Source organism: Salvelinus namaycush, unplaced genomic scaffold (genome assembly GCF_016432855.1).
Source record: "Salvelinus namaycush isolate Seneca unplaced genomic scaffold, SaNama_1.0 Scaffold1492, whole genome shotgun sequence".
Lineage (NCBI taxonomy): Eukaryota > Metazoa > Chordata > Actinopteri > Salmoniformes > Salmonidae > Salvelinus > Salvelinus namaycush.
This window is the reverse complement of record NW_024058222.1, coordinates 35129-56405: the sequence shown is the minus strand read 5'-3', so window position 1 is coordinate 56405 and position 21277 is coordinate 35129. Positions and strand designations below refer to the sequence as shown.

The 21277-nt window shown below is 44.1% G+C and overlaps 1 protein-coding gene across 1 annotated transcript; it reads right to left on the bottom strand.

The window, feature by feature from the left end:
• Positions 1–16783: 16783 nt before the first annotated feature.
• Positions 16784–17598, bottom strand: LOC120036867 (ETS domain-containing transcription factor ERF-like; the record flags this gene model as incomplete). Its single annotated transcript, XM_038983163.1, has 2 exons — positions 17523–17598; positions 16784–17018 (listed from the first exon to the last, which is right to left on the bottom strand). Coding segments are annotated over exons 1-2 (311 nt in total), but the record flags the coding sequence as incomplete, so codon positions are not given.
• Between the last annotated feature and the right edge of the window lie 3679 nt (positions 17599–21277).

Below are 21277 nucleotides of genomic sequence, written 5' to 3'. Positions count from 1 at the left end.
TATAGCTGCTCTCTCTACACACACAAACACCAGCTATTGTCATATAGCTGCTCTCTACACACACACACCATCTATTGTCATATAGCTGCTCTCTCTATACACACACCATCTATTGTCATACAGCTGCTCTCTATATACACACACACACCATCTATTGTCATATATTTGCTCTCTATACACACACCATCTATTGTCATATAGCTGCTCTCTACACACACCATATATTGTCATATAGCTGCTCTTTACACACACACATCATCTATTGTCATATAGCTGCTCTCTATACACACACACACCATCTATTGTCATATAGCTGCTCTCTCTACACACACCGTCTATTGTCATATTGCTGCTCTCTGGCTCCCTCTCTCTCCACACAGACAGGCACAGACACACACATTGTAGTAACTAGGCACTGACTAACAGGAAGTCAGGATTACAACGCCCTCCATGAGTCCCTGTTTATTTTCTGCGTCACACCAGCTGCTCACACTCAGGTGTGTGGCTTTTTGCACGTGAGACTGAACACTACTGGAAAACCTGGTTTGTTGGTGGATGACTGAACTGTAGTGTGTGTGTGTGTGTAAGTAATGATGAGGGTCTGGCTGGGGGTCTGGTTAGGCTGGTCACATGCTCTAAGAGTGTGTGTGTGTGTGTGTGTGTGTGTGTGTGTGTGTGTGTGTGTGTGTGTGTGTGTGTGTGTGTGTGTGTGTGTGTGTGTGTGTGTGTGTGTGTGTGTGTAGATGAGGATCTAGCTGGTCTAGTCTGATTAGGCCGGTCACATGCTCTGTGGGCGCAAGCGTGTGGTCAAGTGTACTCTGGGTGTGTGTGGCTTGTGTGTGTTCTGCCTGCATAGCAAATAAAAGACTCATTCTATCCTGGACAATGAGATGTGCACACACACCACACACACACAGGACAATAAATGTACAACACACTTAACACAAACTCATACAGTCACCCGCCCTCCTCTCCCTAGTTTTCTCTATACAATAGGCTCTGTTGTAAGGCCGGGACTCCTGACCTAGTCACAGTGGTGTCACAGCAGTCCTGCTCAATCAAACACACACGGAGTGAACACGGTCGGTGTGTGTGTGAGAGACGGGAGAGGGGTATCCTATGGCGCCTGATGGTAATCTTTACCAGCTGTGGTGAATGGAACCTCTGACCTGTATGAGCTGATAACAGTCAACATCATGACCCCATCAGAGGACCAGATCACAACATGGTACTGGGACCAGAAACCACAGAGAGAGAGAGAAGAGAGAGATAAGAGAGAGAAGAGAGAGAGAAGAGAGAGAGAGAGAGAGAGAGAGAGAGAGAAGAGACCCAGGGCTTTACTGTGCGACTGCCATCTTGGTTTACTCCCATAGCCCTCCAACCAGTACACTGATGCCATTGTCCACTCTCCCTCTCCACCCCTCTCCACCCCTCTCTCTCTCTCTCTCTCTGAGCACTGGGTGGAGATGGGATCCACACTGGGACTGGGGCTACAGAGCACAATAATGTCTATGGGACGGGTTTACCTCCAAGTGCTGTGAACCAGTCTCACTATCACTGTGATTAATATCTCTGATAAAGTACTGCTCATACATTTCACTCAGAGCAACAACAATAAATAAATCATCCCTGATCAACTCCATTTGGCACTTTGTTCCATTCCAACACACACACACACACACCACACACACACACACACACACACACACACACACACACACACACACACACACACACACACACACACACCAGAGCGGTATGGGAGGCCATGGGTCTGTCACCATGGGTCTGTCACCACAACAAACCCTCTCAAGATTCACATCAATAGTAATGTGGTAAGAGGATTAATGGCACTAAAGACCAATAAAACACACATTGTAGCAACCATCCCCATATGAAACACATGACAGAGAGGGCCACCTTGCTCCAAACATATGGGAGAAATCTGGAGACCAAAGTCAGTGTGGTACCCAGGACTTCAGCTGGAGTTAACTTACACACACAGTTCAAACGCATGTTTTCAAGCCCCTGCACTTCAATCACCCAGCCCCATGAGCTTACAGTTTCCTGTATACTGTGCACACAGTGATTTCCCCTCATCAGGAATACTATTGTAATCCAGTGTGCCTGTGAGTTGACTCTCCAAGAGGACACGTGACTCCCTGCTTCATTCCTGTCTCCTGCTCCCACAGCCACTGTGAAATTCACACTCACAAGGATGAGGCCGTGTGTGTGTGTGTGTGTGTGTGTGTGTGTGTGTGTGTGTGTGTGTGTGTGTGTGTGTGTGTGTGTGTGTGTGAGAGAGTGAGAGTGAGAGTGAGAGAGAGAGCAGTCTTGTTCTTCTATCCAGAGAGACAAAGGCTATTTTAAGTTTAGGGGTTTGGTTTAGGGTTACAATTAGGATTAGGTTAGGTCAGTAGGGTTGGAGAAAATAGGATTTTGAAAGGAAATATATTTTAGGTCCCCACAAGGATAGAAACACAAGTATGTGTGATAAGGTCAGAGATATGAGGGAGAGAGACACGCTAGAGAAAGATAAAAGGGGAAAGAGTGAAAGAGGAGGAAGGCTGCGATGAATGTAGAAAATAGTAAAAAATAAAGAAAAACCATGGAATGAGTAGGTGTGTCCAAACTCTATCTATCATATATATATATATATATATATATATATATATATATATATATATATATATATATATATATATATATATACACACACACACATATATACAGTTGAAGTCGGAAGTTTACATACACTTAAGTTGGAGCCATTAAAACTCATTTTTCAACCACTCCACAAATTGCTTGTTAACAAACTATAGTTTTGGCAAGTCGGTTAAGACATCTACTTTGTGCATGACACAAGTCATTTTTCCAACAATTGTTTACAGACAGATTATTTCACTTATAATTCACTGTATCACAAATCCAGTGGGTCATAAGTCTACATACACTAAGTTGACTGTGCCTTTAAACAGCTTGGAAAAATCCAGAAAATGATGTCACGGCTTTAGAAGCTTCTGATAGGCTAATTGACATAATTTGAGTCAATTAGAGGTGTACCTGTGGATGTATTTCAAGGCCTACCTTCAAACTCAGTGCCTCAATGCTTGACATCATGGGAAAATCAAAAGAAATCAGCCAAGACCTCAGAAAATAAAATGGTAGACCTCTACAAGTCTGGTTCATCCTTGGGAGCAATTTCCAAACGCCTGAAGATACCACATTCATCTGTACAAACAATAGTACGCAAGTATAAACACCATGGGACCACACAGCCATCATACCGCTCAGAAAGGAGACGCGTTCTGTCTCCTAGAGATGAACGTACTTTGGTGCGAAAAGTGCAAATCAATCCCAGAACAGCAGCAAAGGACCTTGTGAAGATGCTGGAGGAAACAGGTACAAAACTATCTATATCCACAGTAAAACAAGTCCTATATTGACATAACCTGAAAGTCCACTCAAAGGAAGAAGCCACTGCTCCAAAACCGCGATAAAAAGCCAGACTACGGTTTGCAACTGCACATGGCGACAAAGATCGTACTTTTTGGAGAAATGTCCTCTGGTCTGATGAAACTAAAATATAACTGTTTGGCCATAATGACCATTGTTATGTTTGGAGGATAAAGGGGACGCTTGCAAGCCGAAGAACACCATCCCAACCGTGAAGCACGGGGGTGGCAGCATCATGTTGTGGGGGTGCTTTGTTGCAGGAGGGACTGGTGCACTTCACAAAATAGATGGCATCATGAGGATGGAAAATAATGTGGATACATTGAAGCAACATCTCAAGACATCAGTCAGGAAGTTAAAGCTTGGTTGCAAATGGGTCTTCCAAATGGACAATGACCCCAAGCATACTTCCAAAGTTGTGGCAAAATGACTTAAGGACAACAAAGTCAAGGTATTGGAGTGGCCATCACAAAGCCCTGACCTCAATCCTATAAAAGATTTGTGGGCAGAACTGAAAAAGTGTGTGTGAGCAAGGAGGCCTACAAACCTGACTCAGTTACACCAGCTCTGTCAGGAGTAATGTGCCAAAATTCACCCAACTTATTGTGGGAAGCTTGTGGAAGGCTACCCAAAACGTTTGACCCAAGTTAAACAATTTAAAGGCAATGCTACCAAATACTAATTGAGTGTATGGTAACTTCTGACACACTGGGAATGTGATGGAAGAAATAAAAGCTGAAATAAATCATTCTCTACTATGATTCTGACATTTCACATTCTTAAAATAAAGTGGTGATCCTAACTGACCTAAGACAGGGAATTTTTACTAGGATTAAATGTCAGAAATTGTGAAAAACTGAGTTTAAATGTATTGTTTTTGAAAGAAAAGCAAACATTTTTTGTCCATTTAAAATAACATAAAATTTATCAGAAATACAGTGTAGACATTGTTAATGTTGTAAATGACTATGGCAGCTGGAAACGGCTGATTTTGTACAGAATATCTACATAGGAGTACAGAGGCCCATTATCAGCAACCATCACTCCTGTGTTCCAATGGCACGTTGTGTTAGCTAATCTAAGTTAATCATTTTAAACGGCTAATTGATCATTAGAAAACCCTTTTGCAATTATGCTAGCACAGCTGAAAACTGTTGTCCTGATTAAAGAAGCAATAAAACTGGCCTTCTTTAGACAAGTTGAGTATCTGGAGCATTAGCATTGTGGGTTCGATTACAGGCTCAAAATGGCCAGAAACAAAGAACTTTCTTCTGAAACTCGTCAGTCTATTCTTCTTCTGAGAAATGAAGGCTATTCCATGCGAGAAATTGTGAGAAACTAAGCAAGAGGACAAGTACATTAGAGTGTCTAGTTTGAGAAACAGATGCCTCACAAGTCCTCAACTGGCAGCTTCATTAAATACTACCTGCAAAACACCAGTCTCAACGTCAACAGTGAAGAGGAGACTCCGGGATGCTGGACTTCTAGGCAGAGTTCCTCTGTCCAGTGTCTGTGTTCTTTTTCCCATCTTAATCTTTTCTTTTTATTGGCCAGTCTGAGACATGGCTTTTTCTTTCCAACTCTGCCTAGAAGGCCAGCATCCCGGAGTCGCCTCTTCACTGTTGACGTTGAGACTGGTGTTTAGCGGGTACTGCGGGGACATTTTTAAGTGACCCCAAACTTTGAACAGTAGTGTGTGTATATATAAATAAATAAAGACTGACTGGTGGGCTAAGCTCCATATCTGTTCCAATACTGTGACTCTACAGGCCTGGACACTATCCATAGACTATAAGGAGGATGAGACCAGAGGAAATGTGGAGAAGGGGTGAGGAGAGGATGAGAGGAAGAGAAGAGTGAGGTAGTGTGAGGAGAGAATAAGGAAGAAGAGGAGGGCAGAGGCGAGGAGGAGAAGGAAGGAGGTGGATCTCACATCGTTAAGGTGTATTAAGACCCAAAAGGACTTATTCAATGAGGAATTAATACAAAAGGAAAACACCCCCCTCCCTACAAACTGTGATTTGCAATTAGTGTGTTAAACCAGTCTGTCCTCATCAGACCCCATCTGCAACAGACACCATGTTAATCACACCACAGTAAAGACCTTACGTAAGCCCCAACCCTAAACAGGGCGACCCCATCGCTCTTCTGCTCTCACTGCTTCCAGATTATGTGTGGTTTATCAGTGCTTAGTCTAATCTCTGTTTTGTGAAGTCAGAAATACAAGAGACTACAAGCCAGCCCATTCAAACAGTCAGTGGTGACTGGTTAGGTTAGATACTTGGCTGTTGAACTGTGTAGTTCTCTCAGGTTATGGCTTCCTATTCTCTGTCCTGATTGAAGCAATTGCATGCAATGTGTCACCTACGTATTATTCTAGACTGTACAGATTAGTCCAAAGTGTATGTCAAAGTCTGTTGTGTTGTTATCAGTGAGTAAATTGTGTGTTATGGTGAGTGTGTGTGGCTGTGAGGGAGATCAGGACAGAGTCTGTGTGACGAATCCAGGCTAAGCAGTGAGCCGCCTGGGGGATGATACTGTACAGCCTGAGGCCTGGATGGATGGATTACTGGCTCATTACACTACAGGGTCACAGACCTAACAGTAACACGGAACACAAACCGGCTGTGCGCGATCGTGCATACATTTATTTTGTCCCCCTACACTAAACGAGATCACAACACGCAGGTTAAAATAGCAAAACAAACTCTGAACCAATGACATTAATTTGGGGACAGGTCGAAAAGCATTAAACATGTATGGCAATTTAGCTAGTTAGCTTGCTGTTGCTAGCTAATTTGTCCTGGGATATAAACATTGAGTTGTTATTTTACCTGAAATACACAAGGTCCTCTACTCCGCCAATTAATCCACACATAAAACGGCCAACCGACTCGTTTCTAGTCATCTCTCCTCCTTCCAGGCTTTTTCATCTTTGAATTTATATGGTTTGGCATCTAAACTTTCATAGTATTACCACGACTACCGGCAAAACAGTTCGTCTTTCAATCACCCACGTGGGTATAACCAATGAGGAAATGGCACGTGGGTAACTGCTTCTATAAACCAATGAGGAGATGGGAGAGGCAGGACTTTCAGCGTGATCTGCGTCAGAAATAGAAAGGAGTTCTATTTTAGCCCTTGGCAACGCAGACGCTCATTGGCGCGCGCGAGCAGTGTGGGTGCAATAATTGAATAACATGGAGTACTAAATTTATTTTGCGACGCTCACGCATGCGACGTGCCCGGTCTGGTCAGCATGTAAGCCTAGGGTCATCACTAAAATAGCTTGAATTGGTGTTCCAGTGTATGGGGGTCAGTGCCATAACAGAAGGCTATATGGGACCTGAGTTGGTGTCCATAAATGATGGGCTTCAGAGTCACATGTGATAGGCTGCATGTGGTCAGACTAGTTATACAGTAGGGAGGGACAATTGACCTTTTTGACTGTTCTAGTTCTCGCATAATTTTTTTGTCGCTCGAGTACTATTTTTAGAACAAGGAAACAAATATGTGCGCATTTATCTTCTGTTTATGCCAACAGTGAGCAACAACGCCTCATTTATCATAACCATTACGGATAACGAATCCTAATTGCTAACTTGCCTCATTCTTATATACAGTATATCACAAAAGTGAGTACACCCCTCACATTTTTTTAAATATTTGAGTATATATTTTCATGTGACAACACTGAAGAAATGACACTTTGCTACAATGTAAAGTAGTGAGTGTACAGCTTGTATAACTGTGTAAATTTGCAGTCCCCTCAAAATAACTCACACAGCCATTAATGTCTAAACCGCTGGCAACAAAAGTGAGTACACCCCTAAGTGAAAATGTCCAAATTAGCACTTCCTAAGGCTTCCACTAGATGTCAACAGTCTTTAGAACATTGTTTGAGGCTTCTACTGTGAAGGGGGAGAGAATGAGAGCTGTTTCAACCAGAGGTCTGGCAGAGTGGCATGAGCTCAGTCTAGCGCGCGCCCGTGAGAGTTAGCCGCGTTCCATTGCATTTCTACAGACAAAGGAATTCTCCGGTTGAAACATTATTGAATATTTCTGTTAAAAACATCCTAAAGATTGATTCGATACATCGTTTGACATGTTTCTACGAATTGTAACGGAACTTTTTGACTTTTCGTCTGGACCTAGTGCTCGCGCCTCATGAATTTAGATTTGTGAACTAAACGCGCAAACAAAAAGGAGGTATTTGGACATAAATTATGGGCTTTATCGAACAAAACTAACATTTATTGTGGAACTGGGATTCCTGGGAGTGCATTCTGATGAAGATCATCAAAGTGAATATTTATAATGCTATTTCTGACATCTGTTGACTCCACAACATGGCGGGTACCTGTATGGCTTGTTTTTGTGTCTGAGCGCCGTACTCAGATTATTGCATGTTGTGCTTTTTCAGTAAAGGTTTTTTGAAATCTGACACAGCGGTTGCATTAAGGAGAAGTGGATCTATAATTCCATGCATAACACTTCTTTTATCAATGTTTATTATGAGTATTTCTGTAAATTGATGTGGCTCTGCAAAATCACCGGATGTTTTGGAAGCAAAACAATACTGAACATAACGCGCCAATGTAAACTTTATCGAACAACTTTATCGAACAAAACATACATGTATTGTGTAACAGGAAGTCCTATGAGTTTCATCTGATGAAGATCAAAGGTTAGTGATTAATTTTATCTTTATTTCTGCTTTTTGTGACTCCTCTCTTTGGCTGGAAAAAATGGCTGTGTTTTTCTGTGACTAGGTGCTGACCTAACAATCGTTTGGTGTGCTTTCGGCGTAAAGCCTTTTTGAAATCGGACACTGTGGCTGGATTTACAACAAGTTTCTTTAAAATGGTGTAAAATACTTGTATGTTTGAGGAATTTTAATTATGAGATTTCTGTTGTTTGAATTTGGCGCCCTGCACTTTCACTGGCTGTTGTCATATCGATCCCGTTAGTGGGATTTCAGCCCTAAGAAGTTTTAATCCCATAGAAAATCTGTGGAGGGAGCTGAAGGTTCGAGTTGCCAAACGTCAGCCTCAGAAACCTTAATGACTTGGAGAAGATCTGCAGAGGAGTGGGACAAAATCCCTCCTGAGATGTGTGCAAACCTGGTGGCCAACTACAAGAAACGTCTGACCTCTGTGATTGCCAACAGGGGTTTTGCCACCAAGTACTAAGTCATGTTTTGCAGAGGGGTCAAATACTTATTTCCCTCATTAAAATTCAAATCAATGTAGAAAATTTTTGACATGCGTTTTTCTGGATTTTTTTGTTGTTATTCGGTCTCTCACTGTTCAAATAAACCTACCATTAGAATTATAGACTGATAATTTCTTTGTCAGTGGGCAAACGTACAAAATCAGCAGGGGATCAAATACTTTTTTCCCTCACTGTACGTACATACATACATACATACATACATACATACATACATACATACATACATACATATATATATATATATATATGCAGTCAATAAAAAAACAAGTGCCATTTAAGATTAATTTATTGAAACTATAATATCGTCAGGTTATATTATATCGTGGAACACAATCTTGAAAAAGGTAGTAACCTCAGCAATGTGGTGCTTGCTTGTAGAAGCCTATGGCTGTGCAATGGCATAGCCTAGTTTTGTTCATTTAGCAGACAAGACGCTCTTATTTCCCCTTATCACAGTCAAGACATCTATTTTACAGTAAAAAAACCTGATGTAATATAACAGAATAGTGCCAAGTGATTCGTATCTCCCATCTGGAACAGTTATTCTCAGAGTGATCATTTGAAACTGGGCTACATTTTCTCAAGTTGAAAGACACATTTTTCAAGGTTACAAACCAAAATCTGTCTTCTTTTTGATATACAGACATTGGATTTAGTGTATTATGCCCGTTCCTTGGAATTTTCTAAATAGATTAACAATACTACATTGAACACTGCATGGGGATGAGTTATGTCCAGGACATCTGTTTGGTGAGGAGGCCTAGACTTGATAAAAATTGTTGTTTTCATTCATTTTTACGATATAGCCAATTTTGACTTTGTGGCTGTGGTAACCAGTGACAACCGCAAATTACCCTAAGCGGAAAATTACTAAATTATTCCCAAACTGCAGCTCATTGTTGGAACATTATTTCTGAAAAAGGGAATTTAGGGAGCAGCATTGTGTGATGCTTGGCTTGGGTCATTTTTTGTTGTGTCCCGCAAATGCACATGTACAAATAGAACACTAGTCAAAGCAAATTAACGTTGTCTTCAAGAGAGAATTTTGACCAAATAGATTTACAGTATTTGAAAAAAATTATCTCTGGTAAAGATTGGGTTGACGTCAGTTTGAGTACTCAACCTCAAATCAAATCAAATTTGATTGGTCACATACACATGGTTAGCAGATGTTAATGCGAGTGTAGCGAAATGCAGTGATATCTAACAAGTAATCTAACAAATTCACAACAACAACTGTATACACACAAATGTAAGGGATGAATAAGAATATGTACATATATGGATGAGCGATGGCCGTGCGGCATAGGCAAGATGAGATGAGTGATATAGGATATGTAAACATTATTAAAATGGCCTTATTTAAAGTGACTAATGATAGGCATAGGCAAGATGCAGTAGATGGTATAGAACAGTATACACACATGAGATGAGTAATGTAGGATATGTAAACATTATTAAAGTGCCGTTATTTAAGGTGACTAGTGATACCTTTATAAAGTACATTTCTTAAAGTGGCCAGAGATTTGAGTCTGTATGATGGCAGCAGCCTCTCTATGTTAGTGATGGCTGTTTAACAGTCTGATGGCCTTGAGATAGAAGCTGTTTTTCAGTCTCTCGGTCCCAGCTTTGATGCACCTGTATTGACCTCGCCTTCTGGATGATAGCAGGGTGAACAGGCAGTGTCTCGGGTGGTTGTTGTCCTTGATGATCTTTTTGGCCTTCCTGGACAATCGGACCACCATTTTATTACGTTTGCAATCGCAACAAATAATCTGCTCAGACCCCAACCAAGGATCATCAAAAGTCATGCTATAAATTCTCAGACAACCCAAAGATTCCTTGATGCCCTTCCAGACTCCCTCTGCCTACCCAAGGACGTCAGAGGACACAAATCAGTTAACCACCTAACTGAGGAACTCAATTTAACCTTGCGCAATACCCTAGATACAGTCGCACGCCTAAAAACTAAAAACATTTGTCATAAGAAACTAGCTCCCTGGTATACAGAAAATACCCGAGCTCTGAAGCAAGCTTCCAGAAAATTGGAACGGAAATGGCGCCACACCAAACTGTAAGTCTTCCGACTAGCTTGGAAAGACGGTACCGTGCAGTATCGAAGAGCCCTCACTGCTGCTCGATCATCCTATTTTTCCAACTTAATTGAGGAAAATAAGAACAATCCGAAATGTCTTTTTGATACTGTCGCAAAGCTAACTAAAAACCAGCATTCCCCAAGTGAGGATGGCTTTCACTTCAGCAGTAATAAATTCATGAACTTCCTTGAGGAAAAGATCATGATCATTATAAAGCAAATTACGGACTCCTCTTTAAATCTGCGTATTTCTCCGAAGCTCAGTTGTCCTGAGTCTGCACAACTCTGCCAGGACCTAGGATCAAGGGAGACACAAGTTTTTTAATACTATATCTCTTCACACATTGATGAAAATAGTCATGGCCTCTAAACCTTCAAGCTGCATACTGGACCCCATTCCAACTGAACTACTGAAAGAGCTGCTTCCTGTGCTTGGCCCTCCTATGTTGAACATAATAAATGGCTCTCTATCCACCGGATGGTGTACCAAACTCACTAAAAGTGGCCGTAATAAAGCCTCTCTTGAAAAAGCCAAACCTTGACCCAAAAAATAATCGGCCTATATCGAATCTCCCATTCCTCTCAAATTTTAGAAAAAGCTGTTGCGCAGCAATTCACTGCCTTCTTGAATACAAACAATGTATACGAAATGCTTCAGTCTGGTTTTAGACCCCATCATAGCACTGAGACTGCACTTGTGAAGGTGGTAAATTACCTTTTAATGGCGTCAGACCGAGGCTCTGCATCTGTCCTCGTGCTCCTAGACCTTAGTGCGGCTTTTGATACCATCGATCACCACATTCTTTTGGAGAGATTGGAAACCCAAATTGGTCTACACGGACAAGTTCTGGCCTGGTTCAGATCTTATCTGTCGGAAAGATATCAGTTTGTCTCTGTGGATGGTTTGTCCTCTGACAAATCAACTGTAAATTTCGGTGTTCCTCAAGGCTCCGTTTTGGGACCACTATTGTTTTCACTATATATTTTACCTCTTGGGGATGTCATTCGAAAACATAATGTTAACTTTCACTGCTATGCGGATGACACACAGCTGTACATTTCGATGAAACATGGTGAAGCCCCAAAATTGCCCTCCCTGGAAGCCTGTGTTTCAGACATAAGGAAGTGGATAGCAGCAAATGTTCTATTTATTAAACTCGGACAAAACAGAGATGCTAGTTCTAGGTCCCAAGAAACAAAGAGATCTTCTGTTGAATCTGACAATTAATCTTGATGGCTGTACAGTCGTCTCAAATAAAAATGTGAAGGACCTCGGCGTTACTCTGGACCCTGATCTCTCTTTTGACGAACATGTCAAGACTTTTTCCATCTACGTAACATTGCAAAAATCTGACATTTTCTGTCCAAAAATTATGCAGAAAAATGTATCCATGCTTCTGTCACTTCTAGGTTAGACTACTGCAATGCTCTACTTTCCGGCAACCCGGATAAAGCACTAAATAAACTTCAGTAAGTGCTAAATACGGCTGCTAGAATCCTGACTAGAACCCAAAAATTTGATCATATCACTCCAGTGCAGGCCTCTCTACACTGACTTCCTGTTAAGGCAAGGGCTGATTTCATGGTTTTACTGCTCCTACCCATCTTTCTGATTTGGGCCTGCCTACCGTACACTACGGTCACAAGATGCAGGACTCCTTACTGTCCCTAGAATTTCTAAGCAGCTGGAGGCAGGGCTTTCTCCTATAGAGCTCAATTTTTATGGAATGGTCTACCTATCCATGTGAGAGACGCAGGCTCGGTCTCAACCTTTAGGTCTTTATCGAGGACGCATCTCTTCAGTAGGTCCTATGATTGAATGTAGTCTTGCCCAGGAGTGTGAAGGTGAACTGAAAGGCACTGGAGCATCGAACCGCCCTTGCTGTCTCTGCCTGGCCGGTTCCCGTCTCTCCACTGGGATTCTCTGCCTCAAACCCTATTACAGGGGCTGAGTCACTGGCTTACTGGTGCTCTTCCATGCCGTCCCTAGGAGGGGTGCATCACTTGAGTGGGTTGAGACACTGATGTGGTCTTCCTGTATGAATTGCCCCCCCCCCCTTGGGTTGTGCCGTGGCGGAGATCTTTGTGGGCTATACTCGGCCGTCTCAGGATGGTAAGTTGGTGGTTGAAGATATCCCTCTAGTGGTGTGAGGGCAGTGCTTTGGCAAAGTGGGTGGGGTTATATCCTGCCTGTTTGGCCCTGTCCGGGGTATCATCGGATGGGGCCACAGTGTCTCCTGACCCCTCCTGTCTCAGCCTCCAGTATTTATGCTGCAGTAGTTTATGTGTCGGGGGGCTAGGGTCAGTCTGTTATATCTGGAGTATTTCTCCTGTCTTATGTGAATTTAAGTTCTCTCACACACACACACACACACACACACACACACACACCCCCCCCCCCCTCAGGACCATGCCTCAGGAACTACCTGGCATGATGACTCCCAGTCCACCTGGCCTTGCTCCAGTTTCAACTGTTCTGCCTGCAGCTATGGAACCCTGACCTGTTCACCAGATGTGCTATCTGTCCCAGACCTGCTGTTTTCAACTCTCTAGAGACAGCAGGAGCGGTAGAGATACTCAATGGTCGGCTATGAAAAGCCAACTGACATTTACTCCTGAGGTGCTGACCTGTTGCACCCTCGACAACAATTGCGATTATTATTATTTGACCATGCTGGTCATTTATGAACATTTGAACATCTTGGCCATGTTCTGTTATATTCTCCACCCGGCACAGCCAGAAGAGGACTGGCCACCCCTCATAGCCTGGTTCCTCTCTAGGTTTCTTCCTAGGTTTTGGCCTTTCTAGGGAGTTTTTCCTAGCCACCGTGCTTCTACACCTGCATTGCTTGCTGTTTGGGGTTTTAGGCTGGGTTTCTGTACAGCACTTTGAGATATCAGCTGATGTAAGAAGGGCTATATAAATAAATTTGATTTGTGACACCGGTGATGCGTTGTGCAGACCGCACTACCCTCTGGAGAGCCTTGCAATTGAGGGTGGTGCAGTTGCCATACCAGGCGGGGATACAGCCTGACAGGATGCTCTCGATTGTGCATCTATAAAAGTTTGTGAGTGTTTTAGGTGACAAGCCAAATTTCTTCAGCCTCCTGAGGTTGAAGAGGCGCTGTTGCGCCATCTTCACCAAGCTGTCTGTGTGGGTGGACCATTTCAGTTTGTCCGTGATGTGTTTGCCGAGGAACTTAACTTTCCACTACTGTCCCGTCGATGTGGATAGGGCGGTGCTCCCTCTGCTGTTTCCTGAAGTCCACGATCATCTCCTTTGTTTTGTTGACATTGAGTGAGAGGTTATTTTCCTGACACCACACTCCCAGAGCCCTCAACTCCTCCCTGTAGGCGGTCTCGTCATTGTTGGTAATCAAGCCCACTACTGTTGTGTCGTCTGCAAACTTGATGATTGAGTTGGAAGCGTGCATAGCCACGCAGTCATGGGTGAACAGGGAGTACAGGAGAGGGCTGAGAACGCACCCTTGTGGGGCCCCAGTGTTGAGGATCAACGGAGTGGAGATGTTGTTTCCTACCTTCACCACCTGGAGGCAGCCCATCAGAAAGTCCAGGACCCAGTTGGAGGGTATTAAATGCTGAGCTGTAGTCAATGAACAGCATTCTTACATAGGTATTCCTCTTGTCCAGATGTGATAGGGCAGTGTGCAGTGTGATGGCGATTGCATCGTCAGTGGACCTATTGGGGCGGTAAGCAAATTGGAGTGGGTCTAGGGTGTCAGGTAGGCAGGTAGGTGATATAATCCTTAACTAGTCTCTCAAAGCACTTCATGATGACAGAAGTGAGTGCTACGGGGCGATAGTCATTTAGTTCAGTTACCTTAGCTTTCTTGGGAACAGTAACAATGGTGGCCATCTTGAAGCATGTGGGGACAACAGACTGGGATAGGGATTGATTGAATATGTTCGTAAACACTCCAGCCAGCTGGTCGGCGCATGCTCTGAGGACGCAGCTAGGGATGCCGTCTGGGCCGGCAGCCTTGCGAGGGTTAACATGTTTAAATATTTTACTCACGTTGGCCACGGAGAAGGAGAGCCCACAGGCTTTGGTAACTTGTCATGCTCATCCCTTTTATACAGTGTATGGGTGATTGACATGTGATAGGCTACATGTAGTCAGAGTAGTGGTTATACAGTGTATGGGTGATTGACATGTGATAGGCTACATGTGGTCAGAGTAGCGGTTATACAGTGTATGGGTGATTGACATGTGATAGGCTACATGTAGTCAGAGTAGTGGTTATACAGTGTATGGGTGATTGACATGTGATAGGCTACATGTGGTCAGAGTAGCGGTTATACAGTGTATGGGTGATTGACATGTGATAGGCTACATGTGGTCAGAGTAGCGGTTATACAGTGTATGGGTGATTGACATGTGATAGGCTACATGTGGTCAGAGTAGTGGTTATACAGTGTATGGGTGATTGACATGTGATAGGCTACCTGTAGTCAGAGTAGAGGTTATACAGTGTATGGGTGATTGACATGTGATAGGCTACATGCAGTCAGAGTAGCGGTTATACAGTGTATGGGTGATTGACATGTGATAGGCTACATGCAGTCAGAGTAGCGGTTATACAGTGCATGGGTGATTGACATGTGATAGGCTACATGTGGTCAGAGTAGCGGTTATACAGTGTATGGGTGATTGACATGTGATAGGCTACATGTGGTCAGAGTAGTGGTTATACAGTGTATGGGTGATTGACATGTGATAGGCTACCTGTAGTCAGAGTAGAGGTTATACAGTGTATGGGTGATTGACATGTGATAGGCTACCTGTAGTCAGAGTAAAGGTTATACAGTGTATGGGTGATTGACATGTGATAGGCTACATGTGGTCAGAGTAGCGGTTATACAGTGTATGGGTGATTGACATGTGATAGGCTACATGTGGTCAGAGTAGCGGTTATACAGTGTATGGGTGATTGACATGTGATAGGCTACCTGTAGTCAGAGTAGCGGTTATACAGTGTATGGGTGATTGACATGTGATAGGCTACATGTAGTCAGAGTAGCGGTTATACAGTGTATGGGTGATTGACATGTGATAGGCTACATGTGGTCAGAGTAGCGGTTATACAGTGTATGAGGAAGTCATACGGGGTCATGGAGGTCAATGCCATAACAGTATAAGGGGCTTGTGTTTGCTGTGTTTGAGTGAAGTCTTTTTTGTTTAGTCACTGCCATTACATGGGCAATATTATCACCGCCATGGCAGGAATATGGGGTTTGAGATGGTGTCAATAGAGTCCATGTGCTTTCTGGTCACTGCCAAAACAGTGTATTGGGAGATAGGGCCAGTGCCAAAACGATAGGCCTACAGTATACAGTGTATTGGGAGATAGGGCCAGTGCCAATACGATAGGCCTACAGTATACAGTGTATTGGGAGATGGGATCAGTGCCAATACGATAGGCCTACAGTATACAGTGTATTGGGAGATGGGATCAGTGCCAATACGATAGGCCTACAGTATACAGTGTATTGGGAGATGGGATCAGTGCCAATACGATAGGCCTACAGTATACAGTGTATTGGGAGATAGGGTCAGTGCCAATACGATAGGCCTACAGTATACAGTGTATTGGGAGATAGGGTCAGTGCCAATACGATAGGCCTACAGTATACAGTGTATTGGGAGATAGGGTCAGTGCCAATACGATAGGCCTACAGTATACAGTGTATTGGGAGATAGGGTCAGTGCCAATACGATAGGCCTACAGTATACAGTGCTTTAAGGGCTAGAGCTGGTGTCATAGTCATAACAGCCAGCTTAGGCAGGTGTGAGAGACATGGTTGTGTCAAGCAGACGTGCACAACGTAACAATAACCCTATATCTGGGGCCTAAGCCCGAGCTTGGAGAGTAACTGGGGCCTGGATCACTGCCATAAGACAGCCATGTGCATTAGGATCCGTGTGTAAACAGCACATGGAGCTGGACACGCTTGGTGTCATTGAGTTTCCTTACCGGAGTGCCCTGCTCAGCTTGTCGTAGTTCATCTGGGGTTTGCACTTGCGGGCCCCCCATAACCGGGCCACCTCGTCAGGGTCCTTGATGACAAACTCTCCATAGTCCCCCTGCCAGGCGATGACATCATGGTACTCCTCCTTCCTCAGCAGCTCCAGGATGAAGTGCCACAGCTGGATCTGTCGCGAGCCGGGGCTCGACTCGGGTTTGTAGGCCCAGTCTGGAAAGGCAAACCCTGGGGAGGAGAGGTGGGAGACCAGGGAGAAGGGAGTTAGCCTGGAGGTCCGTGGAGCACAGCCATACTGATGGACTGAGACGATTAGCCTCCATAGAGGACAGCACGTTCAGAAAGGCTTTGCTCTCAGTCGACATGTTCACTTAGTTCTGAACTCTAAACAGCAGGCAGCACATAAAAACCCAACGTCTGGGCCAATAGCTGAGTCACAGGAATGCTGTTTAGTTGCAGGGCAGGACATGAATATTGATTCCAACTCCTACAAGAGGAGAGAGGTTGCCGCTAGCCCTGTCAGGCGTTCTCAGGTGAAGAGTGTTCTAGAAGGTGTGTTGTGGAAGAGGAAAGAGGATTAGGGAGGCCTATTTGTGTTCGCTCTTTTAGTTCTCTGTCTGTAGCTTAGGGATGTATTTGGGATCCATCTGTACATCAGTCTGGTTCTGTTTCTACTGTTATTAACGTGTACACAGTGCTGCACATCATCGAGTGTGGCTGCTTGTCACTCACACCTGCCTGACCTGGCCTCTTCTCTGCCCTCCTCCTCTTCTTTCCTCCACTCTACTTTGTGTTGTATCTGACTCATGGTAGACTGGGTGTAGAAACCACAACCTTCCCGTCACTGCTAGGGCGTCCACCCAACCACAACAGTCCTGCGCCGGAAACACTCACTGATCTCCCTGCCGTGATACTACTCTAATAGTGAACACTCACTGATCTCCCTGCCGTGATACTACTCTAATAGTGAACACTCACTGATCTCCCTGCAGTGATACTACTCTAATAGTGAACACTCACTGATCTCCCTGCCGTGATACTACTCTAATAGTGAACACTCACTGATCTCCCTGCAGTGATACTACTCTAATAGTGAACACTCACTGATCTCCCTGCCGTGATACTACTCTAATAATGAACACTCACTGATCTCCCTGCCGTGATACTACTCTAATAGTGAACACTCACTGATCTCCCTGCAGTGATACTACTCTAATAGTGAACACTCACTGATCTCCCTGCAGTGATACTACTCTAATAGTGAACACTCACTGATCTCCCTGCCGTGATACTACTCTAATAGTGAACACTCACTGATCTCCCTGCCGTGATACTACTCTAATAGTGAACACTCACTAATCTCCCTGCCGTGATACTACTCTAATAGTGAACACTCACTGATCTCCCTGCCGTGATACTACTCTAATAGTGAACACTCACTGATCTCCCTGCAGTGATACTACTCTAATAGTGAACACTCACTGATCTCCCTGCAGTGATACTACTCTAATAGTGAACACTCACTGATCTCCCTGCCGTGATACTACTCTAATAGTGAACACTCACTGATCTCCCTGCCGTGATACTACTCTAATAGTGAACACTCACGAATCTCCCTGCAGTGATACTACTCTAATAGTGAACACTCACTGATCTCCCTGCAGTGATACTACTCTAATAGTGAACACTCACTGATCTCCCTGCCGTGATACTACTCTAATAGTGAACACTCACTGATCTCCCTGCCGTGATACTACTCTAATAGTGAACACTCACTGATCTCCCTGCCGTGATACTACTCTAATAGTGAACACTCACTGATCTCCCTGCCGTGATACTACTCTAATAGTGAACACTCACTGATCTCCCTGCAGTGATACTACTCTAATAGTGAACACTCACTGATCTCCCTGCAGTGATACTACTCTAATAGTGAACACTCACACACACGACCACAACATTGGTGCTCTTTCTATGTCTGTGGAATACTTTTCATAATGAAAACCTCTCCACCTCTTTCCCTGAATCTGTCACTCTTTCCTACTGACAGAGGAAACAACATGACCTAGTCCTCCCTCCCTCCCTCCCTCCCTCCCTCCCCAAATGTACAACGGAAAGTCAAAGTGTGAAAGGCAGAAACAGACTGTGGGTGTGGGCACATGTTCATGAGTGTTTGTTTGTTTGTCTGCTCGACTGACCTTGATGTAAATGTGTATTCAAGATTGAGAATACGCCAATATGTGAGTGAATGAGTGTATATTCATGAGGCTTGAATGACGAGTGTTACGTTCCCCAGTTTCTGTGTTCTGTTTTGTATTTGAGTGTGTGTTTCAGGAGATGGCTTCCTGAAGTACTCCCCAACCAGCTGATTGGTCAACACCAGGCTAATTGGTGATTGGAGCTGACCCCGCCCCCTCGTCAAGAAGCAGCTGACTCTAATCACCATTGCCACCTGAAGATAAAAGCCAGTGTTCTGCCCAGGAGAAAAGGAGGGAGTAGGAGAGGAGATTGGAGAGAGAGGAGAGGAGATGAGATAAGGAGTAGAGATTTGGAGATTGAGAGAGAGAAAAATTAGATTGTGATATAGTGTGGGTTGTGTATCAGAAAGTGTGGTATGTACTGTTGTTGTTGGTAGCAGTTTTTCTATGTCCTGTGTTTGAGTGTTTGTGAAATCATTAATAATTACTCTGTTTCATTTGTTCCCAGGGGGGAAGGAGAAGGCACTTTGGGAGTGCTTAGGCAAGAGGCCCGCGGGCATACATATACCCGTAGTATATTTACTGTCTAGGCACACTAGGTAAGACCTGGGCGGACCACCCCCTGTATTTTGGTTAGGGCACCAGGTGGTGCTAAGTTAGGTAAGTTAAGTGGGTAGGCAGGTTAGATAGGAGAGGGGGAACTTTGATATTTACTTTCTTTGCTTTGGTTCCGTCCAGCCCCTTTTCCCCATATTACCGTGTATGAAAATAAATCCTAGTAACGGTAAAATCTGCTTTTGTGTCATCCTTGCTCGCACCTACAGTCCATACCTCTTGCACTTCAGAGAGTTGAGTTATAGCAGGGAGTTGCGTTCCCTCTTCGCAGAGGCGTGCGTAACATAATGGGGGCTCATCCGGGATTCCATTAAACCCACCGGACCCTGCTGCACTGAGCTCTCTGTGGTTAGTGATTGAGGTGTGATGGTAGGTTGTGAGTTTGGATGACTTGTTTAGTTTGTGTATTCAGTAGATTGTTGTGTACAAGATGGCTGCCTCAGCCATCTCCAAGTTCATTGAAGCGCCCTCTATTGATTGTTTGGTGAAGTTTCGAAAAGTAGACCTTTTAGCTATAGCTGACCATTATGGATTTGTTATCCCTGAGAAAGCCCTAAAGGCTGAGCTTTTGGTGCTAGTCAGGGAGGGTTTAGTGAGAGAAAGAATTCTCTCATTGCAAGGAGAGGAGACGGGTAGACCTTCCGATGTCAAGTCGGAGGACAGGGCGGAGGAAGGGGTTGCTCGTACCCCCTTTACATTGCCTCGATTCGATCCTTTATCTTCTGCTTCAGGTCGTTCAGACGGGACCGCTAGGCTAAAGGTGAGGCTGGCCCGGTTAAAAATGGAGCAACAAGATAAGGAGAGACAGATGCATTTTGATCTTGAAATTAGGAAAATAGAAGCCGACAAGGAGGTGAGGATCCGACAACTGGAGCTAGATGCTGGCTCCAGTGCGACTCCACAAGCTGCTCATCATCAAGCCCACTTCGATGTGAGTAAAAATATAGCTTTAGTCCCTCCATTCCGAGAGTCGGAAGTTGATTCCTATTTCTCTGCGTTTGAGCGTGTGGCCGCTGCGCTGCATTGGCCACTCGAGGTTTGGCCGCTCCTGTTACAATGTAAATTGTCTGGGAAAGCCCAGGAAGTAGTAGCTGCTCTCTCGCTGGAAGACAGTTTACATTACGAAACAGTTAAAACTACCGTGTTGCGGGCTTATGAGTTGGTGCCTGAAGCTTATAGACAGCGCTTCAGGAACCACAAGAAACCCTCTCACTGTACTTTTGTTGAGTTTGCTAGGGACAAAGAGTCTCTGTTTAATCGATGGTGTTCAGCCAGCAAAGCTAACACCTTTGCTGATATTCGGGAGTTGATGCTGTTGGAGGATTTTAAAAGCAACCTCCCTGATAGAATTGTAGTTCATTTAAATGAACAGAAAGTGGTGACATTGGCCCAGGCAGCAGTGTTGGCAGATGAGTACGCTTTGACACACAAGACTGTCTTTGGTGCACCTCGTTTTGAAGGTAGACTGATTACGTCATCAGTGCCTCATTCAGGTCGCTTTTCCTCTGACAAGCCTTTTCATGAGATCCGTGAATGTTTTTACTGTCACCAAAAGGGTCACGTGATTGCGGACTGCCCAGTTTTGAAAAATAAACCGAAACAGTCCCAGTCACTGTCCCCAAAAAGGAAAAGTTTGGGTTTAGTCAAGTCTTTGGCTCGTCCGTTGGTCCGAGG